Here is a 15,892-nt window from a genome sequence, read left to right as displayed (position 1 = left end):
GCCGTGCTGGATCTCAACAGCCTCGTATCACCAGCAGTCGAGATGACAGGCATCTTATCCGCATGGCTGTAACGGATCGTGTAGCCACGTCTCGATCCCTGAGTCAACAGATGGGGACGTTTGTAAGACAACAACCATCTGCACGAACAGTTCGACGACGTTAGCAGCAGCATGGACTATCGGCTCGGAGACCATGGCTGCGGTTACCCTTGACGCTGCATCACAAATGGTTCAAATGGCTCTGAGCACTATGCGACTTAACTTCTGAGGTCATCAGTCACCTAGAACTTAGAACTAATTAAACCTAATTAACCTAAGGACATCACACACATCCATGCCCGAGGCAGGAATCGAACCTGCGACAGTAGCGGTCGCTCGGCTGCAGACTGTAGCGCCTAGAACCGCACGGCCACTCCGGCCGGCCTGCATCACAGACAGGAGCGCCTGCGATGGTGTACTCAACGACGAACCTGGGTGCACGAATGGCAAAACGTCATTTTTTTCGGATGAATCCAGATTCTGTTTACAGCATCATGATGGTCGCATCCGTGTTTGTCGACATCGCGGTGAGCGCACATTGGAAGCGTGTATTCGTCATCGCCATACTGGCGTATCACCCGGCGTGATGGTATGGGTGGCCATTGGTTACACGTCTCGGTCACCTCTTGTTCGCACTGACGGCACTTTGAACAGTGGACGTTACATTTCAGATGTATTACGACCCGTGGCTCGACCCTTCACTCGATCCCTGCGAAACCCTACATTTCAGCAGGATAATGCACGACCTCATGTTGCAGGTCCTGTACGGGCGTTTCTGGATACAGAAAATGTTCGACTGCTGCCCTGGCCAGGACATTCCACAGATCTCTCACCAATTGAAGACGTCTGGTCAACGGTGGCCGAACAACTGGCTCGTCATAATACGCCTGTCACTACTCTTGATGAACTGTGGTATCGTGTTGAAGCTGTATGGGCAGCTGTACCTGTACACGCCATCCAAGCTCTGTTTGACTCAATGCCCAGGCGTATCAAGGCCGTTATTACGGCCAGATATGGTTGTTCTGGGTACTGATTTCTCAGTATCTATGCACCCAAATTGCGTAAAAATGTAATCACATGTCAGTTCTAGTATAATATATTTTTCCAATGAATACCCGTTTATCATCTGCATTTCTTCTTGGTGTGGCAATTTTAATGGCCAGTAGTGTAATCTGCGTTGAATTTTGCAGCATCAGCGGCACCTTTGATGGTAATTGTGCCTACGTGTTTACACTGAAGTAAACTCACCAGATTAACGCAACAGCTCACACATCTTAATCATAACCCTTAAAAACGTGATATTTGACGAGGAACACGCTTCGTGATGGGACTCTGAACTGAGGGTGCAGACGATAAGCGGGGCTGGTCGAGCGCCAGAGGAGTGCAGCGAGACGCGGTTGCGGTTACCTTTCTGGACGTGGCGGAAGCGGTGGCTGTAGAGGCGGAAGGCTCGCGCATGCGCGATGAGCACGGTGCGCGCCAGCAGGTAGTCTGCGACGCCCGGCAGGTCGACGCGCGGCGCCAGCGCCTTTCCGTCAGCGCCCTGGTAGCCGCCCGCGAAAGTGCACGGGTCGTTGAAGGTCGTCCACAGTTTCACCTGCAAGCATGCCGACGAAACATGGCACCCCGCTAAAAGAGAAGGTGGTCGCTTTGGAGATCTGTACTGTGGTGTACTGGTGCCAAGCAGTCACATGATCCCCCGCCACTGACGACAATCAAAGCAGTGAAGTGTTCTGTATGCACCAGTCCGTTGTATCTAATCTGCTTATCGATTCAACATAGAGATGTGACAAAATGTTGGAAAGGAGCTACCATTTTTGGATGTGCCAGTAGAAACACCGTGAATTTAACCATCATTTACTTTCAACAAAGATAAAAAATTGTCATTTCCTGCACAAAAATTTTATTATTCACTTTACCGGTGTCAACGGTTTAAACTGAAGTCTCCAGGAGTTTGAAATAGTCTCAAGTCATAGGTACGCCAACTTCAAATAAGCGTTAGGCCACATTGTCCTAAAAACAATCAGGAAGAAACACATATGTAAAAAAGGCAGAACAAAAATTGAACAATTGTATATATTATATTGTATATTAACTGGCGACCTAGAAACGACAGAGAGGTTCCGTCCCCAGCGCAGCCGTAGTGGTCCACAACCCCACAACGACTACCGCAGTCTTCTAGGCGATCAGTCCGGAACCGCGTGACTGCTACGGTCGCAGGTTCGAATCCTGCCTCGGGCATGGATGTGTGTGATGTCCTTAGGTTAGTTAGGTTTAAGTAGTTCTAAGTTCTAGGGGACTGATGACCACAGATGTTAAGTCCCATAGTGCTCAGAGCCATTTGACTACCGCAGTCCACTTCACCCCTCCACCGCCCCACACCAAACCCAGGATTATAGTGCGGTTCGACCCCCGGTGGACCTCCCAGGGAACGTCTCACACCAGACGAGTGTAACCCCATGTTCGCGTGGTAGAGTAATGGTGTGTACGTGTACATGGGGAACTTGTTTGCGCAGCAATCGCCAACCTAGTGTAGCTGAGGCGAAATAAGAGGAACCAGCCCGCATTCGCCGAGACAGATGGAAAACCGCCTAAAAACCATCCGCAGACTGGCCAGTTCCCCGGACCTCCACCCAAGTCCGCCGGGCTCATTCGTGCCGGGGTCCAGGCGCTCCTTCCCATTCCCGAAAGCCGTGCGTTAGACCGCTCGGCTAACCAGGCGGGCTAAAATTGAACAATAGTGAAGTATAACACCTGTGAACCACAACGTACCTTTGTTACAGAATTAATAAATAGAGTCACATCGCAAGAGAATACAAGTGATGAGTAGCAAGCAATAGACTATCAAATCCCAAATCATACAGTATACATACGTAGAACATCAAGCGACATATGAATTACTTGAAGAGAATTTATCATGCTTATACATAAAGTAGGAACGCAAGAGTTCATAGAACCTTAATAAAAGTATGCACAGTGGAAGTGCTAGTGTCCATTGAACCTTACAAAAGTAAAAAATGGTTCAAATGGCTCTGAGCACTATGGGACTTAACTTCTGAGGTCATCAGTCGCCTAGAACTTAGAACTACTTAAGGGGATACGGAATCACCTATCCCCGCAATGTTAATATATGCCTACTATAGGGAACATTTTCTCACAAACTACTGGAGACAGAGAGGTAAAAATTTTACTGTATGTGCATTCATATGTTACAACAATACTGAAACAACAGTTTATTGTCAAAGTATTTTCTTACAGAGATATTGTACATTTATTTTTAAGTAAATTTTTTCCATCGCTTTTTACTAGACTATCACCCCTAAGTCTTTTGTAAATCAAGTAATTAAAAAATCGTTGTTTCAGTATGTAATAGGGACCTATGTCACTACGTCATAAAAATTTCAGACTTCTAGGTTGACCAGTACCTGAGATAATGTTCCTAGATGAAGTAAAAAGTAAACTTACGGGAAACGGAGAAAGAAGATTAAAACATTCCTGATCCGTAGCTAATACCCCCTTCACAGTCTTCATAATCATCTTCAAGTCTTCTTTTGGCACCCCTCTGCACCTGTCTTGCTTTTTTCACTAATGTCTTGATTATATTATCAGCATGCCTTAGTCTGTGCTGATCTAAAAAGAACATAGCACGTACCGTACGGGAACCAACACACATACCCAACTTTTGAAGGACCTGGCATTTAGTTATATTTCCAAGATTGAAGGTTGCCACAGCATCATACACACCAAAATGTAGTGTATTAATTCCGACAAACACTGTTTTTGGGAGACGATGCCATATCACACTATTCAAGCACTCGTTGGGGTTCTGCGTTTTTCCGTGAAGACATTTCATCAGAAGACTTCTGTCAGCCAGATCTCTGAAAATGGGCTTTATTTCTGCCATGATGGCTGATGGTAGACTGTGGTGGTGAATGTATTTCTCTCCTGTTGTTAGTCCCCTATTGTATTTACACCAGCTGTTTTCACCTTTGGGGCACAAACCATGTTGTGGATGCTCATCCGTGGATGCGGTGTGGAAATATAAAGCCCATATAGCTCTCCTCATTTCTTCAAGATTGCCTGTATTTTGCCTGATTGCAAGGCCATAGCAGTTCTGAATGTGGTCTATTATGGAATCAGTCAATCTTCCTCTGCCATCCAAGGTTTTCCCATCATCTAGTTTTTTCCCTTTCATAATTGATTTTAACCTTCTCAGCCTGGCACCCATTCTCTTCTGCACATGTCCTATACATTCAAGTTTGCTTATATTTACACTGTTCCCATATGGTTTGCTTTCCAAAACTTCTTTGAATGCTTTAGAGTCACCATCTCCCAGATATTTGACATAGCGAACATTATACCACTGTGAAGAGCGATGAAAAATTTTCTTCACCCCAGCAACCTCCATGCCACCACTACTACCATAATAATTAGCAATACAGTCATCACTGTGTTCATTTTTCAGCCTGCCTGTGCACCTACAGTATTTAGACATTATTGCAACATCAATAACCTTGCCAGTATCAACACTAGTTGCTGTTACAACACCATTGTTGGAGGTGTGGCCCCTTTTCTGCCACGTGCCATCAAACGCCACTGTGAGGTCACGACTGCCGTCATTTTCTTCCACTGCTTCTTCCACAGCAACCTGCATTGACTTCTGTGCTACATCTTCAACTGCAGATCCTAGTACATAATTGTAAGCTTCAAACTTTGAAGGTGCACTTGGAAGATTTAGAACACCACATAGCATATCACCAGCTGCTTTGCCCTTACCAATTGCTCGCAATCCATAAACTAACCTAATATTTACACTATAAAGTTCAGTTTTCTTGTATCCATTATTTACAGTTACTGAAACCGAACTTGGAAACTTACAGCTGTATTTACAAACACTGCATATTAAATTAAACTGGGCAGCCAGGCCAACATGGGATTCTACTTTCAGAGAAACGTTTCCATGACATTTTTTGCAGCACAAACTGTTTTCAAGAGCTTCACACAATATATTCGTATCAATGAGTTCAAAAACTTCATTCCCTCTATCAAGTAAATTATATTTCTCTTCCAAATCTCTTAGTTTTTTATGAGAAGCACTGTTTTCATTTGGTGTAAGTTCGTTCGGCAAATCAGTAATAAGTGGATTCACATTTTCCAACAGTGATGATGATGAACTGCTTTGCTTTGCTAATGAATCATTATTTCTTTTCTTTTGCCAGTTCACACGCTTTTTAAATACTTTTGCTTTAGCTCTAGGCATTTTCACTGCGAAAAATGAAGCACTAAATACGAAATAACTCAACAACAACTACTTTCTTATATCACACTGTTTACAAAACAGTCCCGCCACAAAGTCAAAGAGTAACTTGAGGAAACCAGAGAGAAACATTTTCGGGCAACTAGTGTATAAATAGTCGCTGGAAACTGGGATATTTGAATTCATGTCACTTTAAAGGTACTGCCAAAAAGTTCATGGTCAGCCACGAGAGACGTGTATAACTAAAGCGCAATACCCGATCTCACAAATATATAAAAATAAAATAGTTATAATTGTAGTAGAGCTATGTATGATACGTCATTTTAAAGAGGAAACATGGCAGAATATAATACGCCAATAAAAAAAAATTCGATTTTTTAACCCAAAATCCGATTCCGTATCCCCTTAAACCTAACTAAGCTAAGGACATCACACACATCCATGCCCGAGGCAGGATTCGAACCTGCGACAGCAGCGGTCGCGCGGTTCCACACTGTAACGCCTAGAACCGCCTTACTAAAGCAAATCAAATGTCTAAGATAAGCACATAAACAGTCACTTAAACCTAGTATCATGTTCTAAACAAACAGGTACAAAATTATCATTACATGAAAAGGGCGCTACAGAAAAGCGGGTAAAGAGTTCTGTTTTATTGTCAGCTGATAGGGGCGCCATAGGCCAATGGTAAAGCGACGATTCGTTGAACCTTTCAGTACCTTGTAGATGAGGCCGGCTGCCGCATGGGAGTCCGCAGAAAACCCAAGTAAGAGAGCTGCAAGTAGTAGGCTTTAGTCAACATTTAAACGGTTTCTGTTATTGAAATATATGAAATAACATCGTCGTAACTTCTGAACGGTTTGCGTTAGAAGGTTCAACAAACTGCACGGTTGTTCGCGGGGCATTAGGGGAATTAGTATGCGTATGCGAAATGAAGCCCACTTTCATTTGGATGGGTTTGTCAACAAGCAGAATTGTCATATTTTGAGGACTGAGAATCCGCATTTCGCGATCGAGAAGTCTTTTCAGCCTCAACGTGTGACTGTGTGCGGGGCAGTGTCCGTTCACTGAAAAATCGGTGCCATATTCTTGATGGCACGATGACCACCGAACGGTACGTAAAGATTTTGCAAGATGATTTCATCCGCATTATCCAAAGAGACGCTGATTTCGACAATATAAGGTTCATGCAAGACGGAGCTGGACTCCATCGAATCAGAAGAGTATTTGATGTCCTGGAAGAGCACTTTGGGGACCGCATTCTGGCTCTGGGGTACTCAAAGGCCACTGGCATGGGCCTCGATTGGCCGCCATATCTTCCGGATCTGAACACATGCGACTCCTTTTTGTGGGGATATACTAAAGACAAGATGCACAGCAATAACCTCAGAACCATTACTGAGGCCATCGACAGCATCGATGTTCCGACACTTCAGCGGGTCACGCAGAATTTCGCTATTCGCCTGCGCCACATCATAGTCGACCATAGCAGGCATATCGAACATGTCATAACCTAAATCCGAATATCTGTAGTGACGTTTGCCTGTTGAATGAAGTGTGTGCAGAGCGTAGTTTTCTTTTTCATATAGTTCAATAACAGTCACCTTGTATATGGGCTAGAGCAACGGGTTCTACAGACAAAGTGGATTTGTAAACACGGGACGGGACCTTTCGCACGCTTCCGTGTCGGAAGCCTCCACTCCTTGGCAACCCACTTACTTCTGTTTGCTGAAGAACCGCATTCGCCAGTCGGCCTTGTCTACAAGATACTGAGAAGCCGACAGATCGCCGCCTCCCCACAGGCCCTCGGCGCTGCCATCAGCTGACGATAAAACAGAACTTTTTACCTGCCTTGCTTAGTTCTCTTTACATGTAGTAACATTTTTATACTTTTTGTTTATTTAACATTTCATCTAAGGTTTAATTGCCTTTGTTATGCTTATGTTGAATATCTTATGTGGTTTTATAAGGTTCAGTGGATAGTAGCGCTCCCACTGTCGTAATTTTATAAAGGTTTTATGAACACTAGCGCTCCTACTTTCTGTATAAAAAAGCACTCCGTCGTCAGCCCACGAGTGGCCTACCGGGACCACCCGACCGCCGTGTCATTCTCAGCGGAGTATGCGGATAGGAGGAGCATGGGGTCAGGACACCGATCTCCCGGTCGTTATTATGGTATTCTTGACCGAAGGCGCAACTATTCGGTCGAGTAGCTCCTCAATTGGCATCACGAGGCTGAGTGCACTCCGAAAAATGGCAACAGTGCATGGCGGCCTGGATAGTCACCCATCCAAGCACCGACCACGCCCGACAGCCCTTAACTTCGGTGATCTCACGGGAACCGGTGTATCCACTGCGGCAAGGCCGTTGCCGCTACTTTCTGTATAAAGATGATAAATGCTCTTCAAGTCATCATTAAGCAGATTGACAGTCGTTGTATATACTCTTTTTATATATGTATTTCTTGTTGATTCTGTTTACGGTACCAACGTCTGATCCTTATTTGATGCCGGCTTACCTATGATTTGAGCCTATTTCAAACCTCTGAATAAGACAGTTGAACCCTAGAACAATAATGCGGAGAAAATATTACATTGTTACTAAACCATCGTAAATCGTACTACTCCAAATTTATTCAAATGAATAGCAGTTTAAAACTTATTCATTAGTTAATCACGAGTCTAGATCTCCAATGGTATACACACCAAATTAAGTACAAAATGTCCTGTTTTGTAGCCTACAGCATCGCAAATTTCACTAGGGATGAAGTTGAAACTGGTAAAATAAATCTAATAATGTGTTGGTGCAGCTCAAAGCTTATTTTTATCTTTGTTGAAAGTATAAGCACTGCAGGTGCTGAAGTAACAGACAGACATGAAAAATATCATGATCGTTGTTTAGCACTGAAGATCTATCAGCAGACGTGTTTTCAGGTTAAATTACAGAAATTGACGTCTGTTTAATGTTTTGTTAACTCGTCAACAAGACTAATAGTAACATTATTTAGTTGCAGATGACAGGCTACTGGTACACAGTAAATTTAAGAGGGTCTTCCAGAACTCAACTATGAAGAGAATGAAGTAATAGCCACGACAAACATAAACTAATTTAGGAATAATTTCGGTTGAATAATTAGCATTTGCAACAACTTCGCACTGTACAGAACTAAGTTGCACGATTTGTTGGTTTATCAACTCTGGACTGTGCTACGTATCTACAAGGAATGATGTACCCATCGCAGCCATGTAACACATCGTAACAGCAGTGGTCGTAAAAAGAGTCTAACTGAAAGGAGTTGTAGATGAGCATCAACCTTTGCCAGTGACAGCTGGCTTCAAACCCGACAGAAATCGCAGATGCCAGTGAGAGCAGCGTTGTCTCAAGCAGTTTCCAAGTGAACATTCCGAGTGAGCTGCTCGCAATGGACATTTGTTGCCGGGTAACTTACGAAAGCCCGATGCTCACAGAGGCACATGGCGCAACACAACTGATGAGAGGCGTGTAGTGTGGTCCAACGAAATGCGATTTCGCCTCCTTTTGAGGTATGCTAGATGTCGAGTCCATCGACACTCCAATGACGTGTTTAACCCACGATGTGTGCAGGGTGTAATTCACACCATAGGTGCTCATCTGATGTTTTGGGGGTGTTTATTGGTAATATTAATGAAAGAAAGTAATTTCCTGAATGATTCTGCCATTATTATAGATCTTTTGTGAATAATACCTTCTAAGTCGCTTAATATAGTTATTTATAAAGTCGTTTCGGCTGCTACCATATCATATATTAAGTTATAATCTACACTCCTGGAAATTGAAATAAGAACACCGTGAATTCATTGTCCCAGGAAGGGGAGACTTTATTGACACATTCCTGGGGTCAGATACATCACATGATCACACTGACAGAACCACAGGCACATAGACACAGGCAACAGAGCATGCAAAATGTCGGCACTAGTACAGTGTATATCCACCTTTCGCAGCAATGCAGGCTGCTATTCTCCCATGAAGACGATCGTAGAGATGCTGGATGTAGTCCTGTGGAACGGCTTGCCATGCCATTTCCACCTGGCGCCTCAGTTGGACCAGCGTTAGTGCTGGACGTGCAGACCGCGTGAGACGACGCTTCATCCAGTCCCAAACATGCTCAATGGGGGACAGATCCGGAGATCTTGCTGGCCAGGGTAGTTGACTTACACCTTCTAGAGCACGTTGGGTGGCACGGGATACATGCGGACGTGCATTGTCTTGTTGGAACAGCAAGTTCTCTTGCCGGTCTAGGAATGGTAGAACGATGGGTTCGATGACGGTTTGGATGTACCGTGCACTATTCAGTGTCCCCTCGACGATCACCAGTGGTGTACGGCCAGTGTAGGAGATCGCTCCCCACACCATGATGCCGGGTGTTGGCCCTGTGTGCCTCGGTCGTATGCAGTCCTGATTGTGGCGCTCACCTGCACGGCGCCAAACACGCATACGACCATCATTGGCACCACGGCAGAAGCGACTCTCATCGCTGAAGACGACACGTCTCCATTCGTCCCTCCATTCACGCCTGTCGCGACACCACTGGAGGCGGGCTGCACGATGTTGGGGCGTGAGCGGAAGACGGCCTAACGGTGTGCGGTACCGTAGCCCAACTTCATGGAGACGGTTGCGAATGGTCCTCGCCGATACCCCAGGAGCAACAGTGTCCCTAATTTGCTGGGAAGTGGCGGTGCGGTCCCCTACGGCACTGCGTAGGATCCTACGGTCTTGGCGTGCATCCGTGCGTCGCTGCGGTCCGGTCCCAGGTCGACGGGCACGTGCGCCTTCCGCCGACCACTGGCGACAACATCGATGTACTGTGGAGACCTCACGCCCCACGTGTTGAGCAATTCGGCGGTACGTCCACCCGGCCTCCCGCATGCCCACTATACGCCCTCGCTCAAAGTCCGTCAACTGCACATACGGTTCACGTCCACGCTGTCGCGGCATACTACCAGTGTTAAAGACTGCGATGGAGCTCCGTATGCCACGGCAAACTGGCTGACACTGACGGCGGCGGTGCACAAATGCTGCGCAGCTAGCGTCATTCGACGGCCAACACCGCGGTTCCTGGTGTGTCCGCTGTGCCGTGCGTGTGATCATTGCTTGTACAGCCCTCTCGCAGTGTCCGGAGCAAGTATGGTGGGTCTGACACACCGGTGTCAATGTGTTCTTTTTTCCATTTCCAGGAGTGTATAAAACAGCATTCAGCGTCAATCTATAAAACCTGTTGAAGCAGTGTCAACCATTACTTAGGTACACTCTTTCGATGACCGTGAACATTCTCAGTGACCAAATGAAGCCCTTTCATCTACATCTTTGAGGGTATGGTTTGGATACTTCCAAGATAGCAACAGCCGTGTCCTGGTTTAATGAACTCTTAGGTGGCTTCTCGTACCTCGACGACCCTCTAAATCTTCCGGCATTAATCCCATAGGAAACGTCTGGTACTATTTGCAACACAGGGTCACACGTAGCAACCCACATCTTCGCAATATGGTGGCTACAGGATAAAATCATAAATGAGTGGTTTCAGCAGGATATGGCATACCTGCAGACACTTTTTCTCCGTACTTCCCAAAACTGAGTTCATTGTCTAGACTGGAAGCTGTGTTATACGGGATTACGGTGATGTCTCCTCGGGGTAACTAATTTGTTTGTCCAGTATGTTTACAAATATTCCGGAATATTATTGTGTGTTGATAAACAGATCTGTTACACTTCTGTATAAGTACTCGAATTTCCAGTATACTTCGTTAATTCAAAAAGTTTTGAGACTGGATTAAAAAAATTAAGATGGTAGTTTCAACGCCTCAGGTGTTCTACATGTCTTTCCCCCTCCCCTCCCCTCCCCTCCTCCCACCACCCCACTTGAGTTCAACGAACAGAAGTTCACACAACTACATGAAACTGTCAGAAAAATCATTCTTTGGCGTGTTGCTCAACTCACGCGTTACATTGGCCTAAATGTCGGTTCTGTCGTCAAAGCATTGGTCCTTCATGTGAATTTCTGCACTTTGTTCTTTTCTGGTAGGTTCGTACTGACAACACCAAGCCTCTTCATCCGCGATGATTTTCCCACAAAAGAATGGTCCGCATTTTCCATTTCAATCAAGAAAACGCACGCGTCTACCTGACTTTATTTCTGTTCGGAAGTTAAGGTGTGCAGGACAAACTTTGCACACACTTTTTTATGCTTCAAATATTCTGGAGAATGTCTTGAATACTTGATTTAGAGATGTTGCTCGATTGTGATTTGTGATACAACACTCTGGCGCACCTCCACTTAACACTGCCTGATCACAACTGACTGGCCGAATGCACATCACTTGTTTACAATTGTTAGTTCAACTTGGCGCCACAATAACTGTGTTGATGTAGCTTACAAGCATGGAATAAAATCTGTCTCGGAAGTTTTTAAACGGACGTTGTAAGTAATAGTTTGCCAGTTGACAAGAAATCATGTGTCACTTAAATTACAACTGCTGTAGCAGTCGGTATAAGTGAGAATCTAAAAAAGTGACCGCTGTATTCTTACATGGGAAGGCCACGACGTAGGGATCACAGATTTACTTCAAACTTTGACTACTTCAGTTGGCCATTAGAACACCACAATGTGAAAGTAGTAAAGTGCACTACTCTGGCAATTCCGAGAAAATCACCACAGAAGTTTTACACGTCTAATATGCGGCTTATGTATCCGTGCGAAGGGGCCGGCGGTAAGAAGTCATTGTCGCCAAGTTGTTAGCGTAGGCGCCGCACAGGATAGACAGGGGACGAGACGATAGTTCGAATAACGCCAACACTCTTTTTTAATCTGTAGTTTTTTCATCATTTGTCACATTATTCAATTTATGTGGTATTTGAAAGATAATATAATGAATAAACATTCGCGTGCATTTTCATGAAGTTGTATTGAATTCCACATGTTATTTGACTATTTAGTATTTGTAATTAAATTTTCAAGGACGAGGGACAGGCTTGGAAAGCCCAAGTCCAACCTCGACGAATAATGATGCAAATGGCGTTATTCATAATCAGTAATATAGTAAGTCACAATGTGTCAGACTACAAGAGTAATGTACAATTACTCGTCGGATATGCTCTTGACATCACACGTTGCAGGATGATATTTGTCATACAGATATGTTGTTGTTGTTGTTGTTGTTGTTGTTGTTGTCTTCAGTCCTGAGACTGGTTTGATGCAGCTCTCCATGCTACTCTATCCTGTGCAAGCGTCTTCATCTCCCTGTACTTACTGCAACCTACATCCTTCTGAATCTGCTTAGTGTATTCATCTCTTGGTCTCCCTCTATGATTTTTACCCTCCACGCTCCCCTCCAATGCTAAATTTGTGATCCCTTGATGCCTCAGAACATGTCCTACCAACCGGTCCCTTCTTCTTGTCAAGTTGTGCCACAAACTCCTCTTCTCCCCAATTCTATTCAATACCTCCTCATTAGTTATGTGATCTACCCATCTAACCTTCTGCAGTCTTCTGCAGCACCACATTTCTAAAGCTTCTATTCTCTTCTTGTGTAAACTATTTATCGTCCATGTTTCACTTCGATACATGACTACCCTCCATACAAATACTTTCAGAAACGACTTCCTGACACTTGAATCTGTACTCGATGTTAACAAATTTCTCTTCTTCAGAAACGCTTTCCTTGACATTGCCAGTCTACATTTTATATCCTCTCTACTTCGACCATCATCAGTTATTTTGCTCCCCAAATAGCAAAACTCCTTTACTACTTTAAGTGTCTCATTTCCTAATATAATTCCCTCAGCATCGCCCGACTTAATTCGACTACATTCCATTATCTTCGTTTTTCTTTTGTTGGTGTTCATCTTATATCCTCCTTTCAATACACTATCCATGCCGTTCAACTACTCTTCCAAGTCCTTTGCTGTCTCTGACAGAATTACAATGTCTTCGGCAAACCTCAAAGAATATATTTCTTCTCCATGGATTTTAATACCTACTCCGAATTTTTCTTTTGTGTCCTTTACTGATTGCTCAATATACAGATTGAATAACATCGGGGACAGGCTACAACCCTGTCTCACTCCCTTCCCAACCGCTGCTTCCCTTTATGCCCCTCGACTCTGATAACTGCCATCTGGTTTCTGTACAAACTGTAAATAGCCTTTCGCTCCCTGTATTTTACCCCTGCCACCTTCAGAATTTGAAAGAGAGTATTCCAGTCAACATTGTCAAAAGCTTTCTCTAAGTCCACAAATGCTAGAAATGTAGGTTTGCCTTTCCTTAATCTATTTTCTAAGATAAGTCGTAGGGTCAGTATTGCCTCACGTGTTCCAACATTTCTGCGGAATCCAAACTGATCTTCGCCGAGGACATGGAAAACATAAACTGAAACTTCATGCAAATACAAGTGTTTTTATTATATTACCTCACAAATGCCATAAATTAAATAACATGACCAGTGATGAAAAAAATAGTTTGAACGGGAGGTGAGCCGCCACGTCATACACGTTCGTCTTACGAAGCTCAAACGCTAATCACTTGACCACCAAGAAGTCTAACGTTTGGCACCTACGCATAGTTACACAAGCCACTTAACAGACGTGTAAATCTTCTCTGGAGTTTTTCTCGGAATTGCCAGATTAGTGAACTTTACTACTTGCACACTATGTTGTTTTAATGGCCTATTAGAGGTGTACAAAGTTTCAAGTAAATCCGTGATTCCAGCGCAGTGGCCTCCCCTTGTTAGTAGGCCTATACAGGGTGTTACAAAAATGTACGGCCAAACTTTCAGGAAACATTCCTCACACACAAATAAAGAAAAGGTGTTATGTGGACATGTGTCCGGAAACGCTTAATTTCCATGTTAGAGCTCATTTTAGTTTCGTCAGTATGTACTGTACTTCCTCGATTCACCGATAGTTGGCCCAATTGAAGGAAGATAATGTTGACTTCGGTGCTTGTGTTGACATGCGACTCATTGCTCTACAGTACGTAGCATCAACAGGTTAGTGTTCATCACGAACGTGGTTTTGCAGTCAGTGCAATGTTTACAAATGCGGAGTTGGCAGATGCCCATTTGATGTATGGATTAGCACGGGACAATAGCCGTGGCGCGGTACGTTTGTATTGAGACAGATTTCCAGAACGAAGGTGTCCCGACAGGAAGACGTTCAAAGCAACTGATCGGCGTCTTAGGGAGCACGGAACATTCCAGCCTATGACTCGCGACTGGAGAAGACCTAGAACGACGAGGACACCTGCAATGGACGAGGCAATTCTTCGTGCAGTTGACGATAACTCTAATGTCGGCGTCACAGAAGTTACCGCTGTACAAGGTAACGTTGACCACGTCACTGTATGGAGAGTGCTACGGGAGAACCAGTTGTTTCCGTACCATGTACAGCGTGTGCAGGCACTATCAGCAGCTGATTGGCCTCCACGGGTACACTTCTGCGAATAGTTCATCCAACAATGTGTCAATCCTCATTTCAGTGCAAATGTTCTCTTTACGGATGAGGCTTCATTCCAACGTGATCAAATTGTAAATTTTCACACTCAACATGTTTGGGCTGACGAGAATCCGCACGCAATTGTGCAATCACGTCATCAACACAGATTTTCTGTGAACGTTTGGGCAGGCATTGTTGGTGATGTCTTGATTGGGCCCCATGTTCTTCCACCCATGCTCAATGGAGCACGTTATCATGATTTCATACGGGATACTCTACCTGTGCTGCTAGAACATGTGCCTTTACAAGTACGACACAACATGTGGTTCATGCACGATGGAGCTCCTGTACATTTCAGTCGAAGTGTTCATACGCTTCTCAACAACAGATTCGGTGACCGATGGATTGGTAGAGGCGGACCAATTCCATGGCCTCCACACTCTCCTGACCTCAACCCTCTTGACTTTCATTTACGGGGGCATTTGAAAGCTCTTGCCTATGCTACCTCGGTACCAAATGTAGAGACTCTTCGTGCTCGTATTGTGGACGGCTGTGATACAATACGCCATTCTTCAGGGCTGCATCAGCGCATCAGGGATTCTATGCGACGGAGGGTGGATGCATGTATCCTCGCTAACGGAGGACATTTTGAACATTTCCTGTAACAAAGTGAAGTCACGCCGGTACGTTCTGTTGCTGTGTGTTTCCATTCCATGATTAATGTGATTTGAAGAGAAGTAATAAAATGAGCTCTAACTGGAAAGTAAGCGTTCCCGGACACATGTCCACATAACATATTTTCTTTCTTTGTGTGTGAGGAATGTTTCCTGAAAGTTTGGCCGTACCCTTTTGTAACACCCTGTATAATCCGGCATCACGTCGGACTGAAGGGTGGTGCCATGGTCTGAAGTGTCTAACACTATTTTTTTTTCAGAACATTTCAATAGCATTCAGATGGATGGCTTCTGTGCGGCCGTCCATGAGTTGTCAGTACGCTAAGACGAACAACATTCCTCACTCTCAAATCCTCTAACCTCGCAGTGGCCCCTCAATCATCACTCTGCCTCTGAGGGAAACGGCCACCATTAATTACGTTAGAGTGTTTCTTTAAAATTTGGGCCGCCCCCACCC

The 15,892-nt window shown here is 44.6% G+C and overlaps 1 protein-coding gene across 1 annotated transcript in view; it reads right to left on the bottom strand.

Moving 5' to 3' along the window:
* LOC124805121 (myrosinase 1-like) overlaps window positions 1–15,892 on the bottom strand; it is a 217,336-nt gene that overhangs the window by 53,930 nt on the left and 147,514 nt on the right. Inside the window, exon 6 of the mRNA XM_047265573.1 lies at window positions 1,447–1,636. Coding sequence (XP_047121529.1) covers window positions 1,447–1,636 — 190 coding nt within the window. The remainder of the gene's footprint in view (window positions 1–1,446; window positions 1,637–15,892) is intronic.

This window comes from Schistocerca piceifrons, chromosome 7 (genome assembly GCF_021461385.2).
Source record: "Schistocerca piceifrons isolate TAMUIC-IGC-003096 chromosome 7, iqSchPice1.1, whole genome shotgun sequence".
In the NCBI taxonomy this organism is placed as follows: domain Eukaryota; kingdom Metazoa; phylum Arthropoda; class Insecta; order Orthoptera; family Acrididae; genus Schistocerca; species Schistocerca piceifrons.
This window is presented reverse-complemented; position numbering and strand designations above follow the sequence as displayed.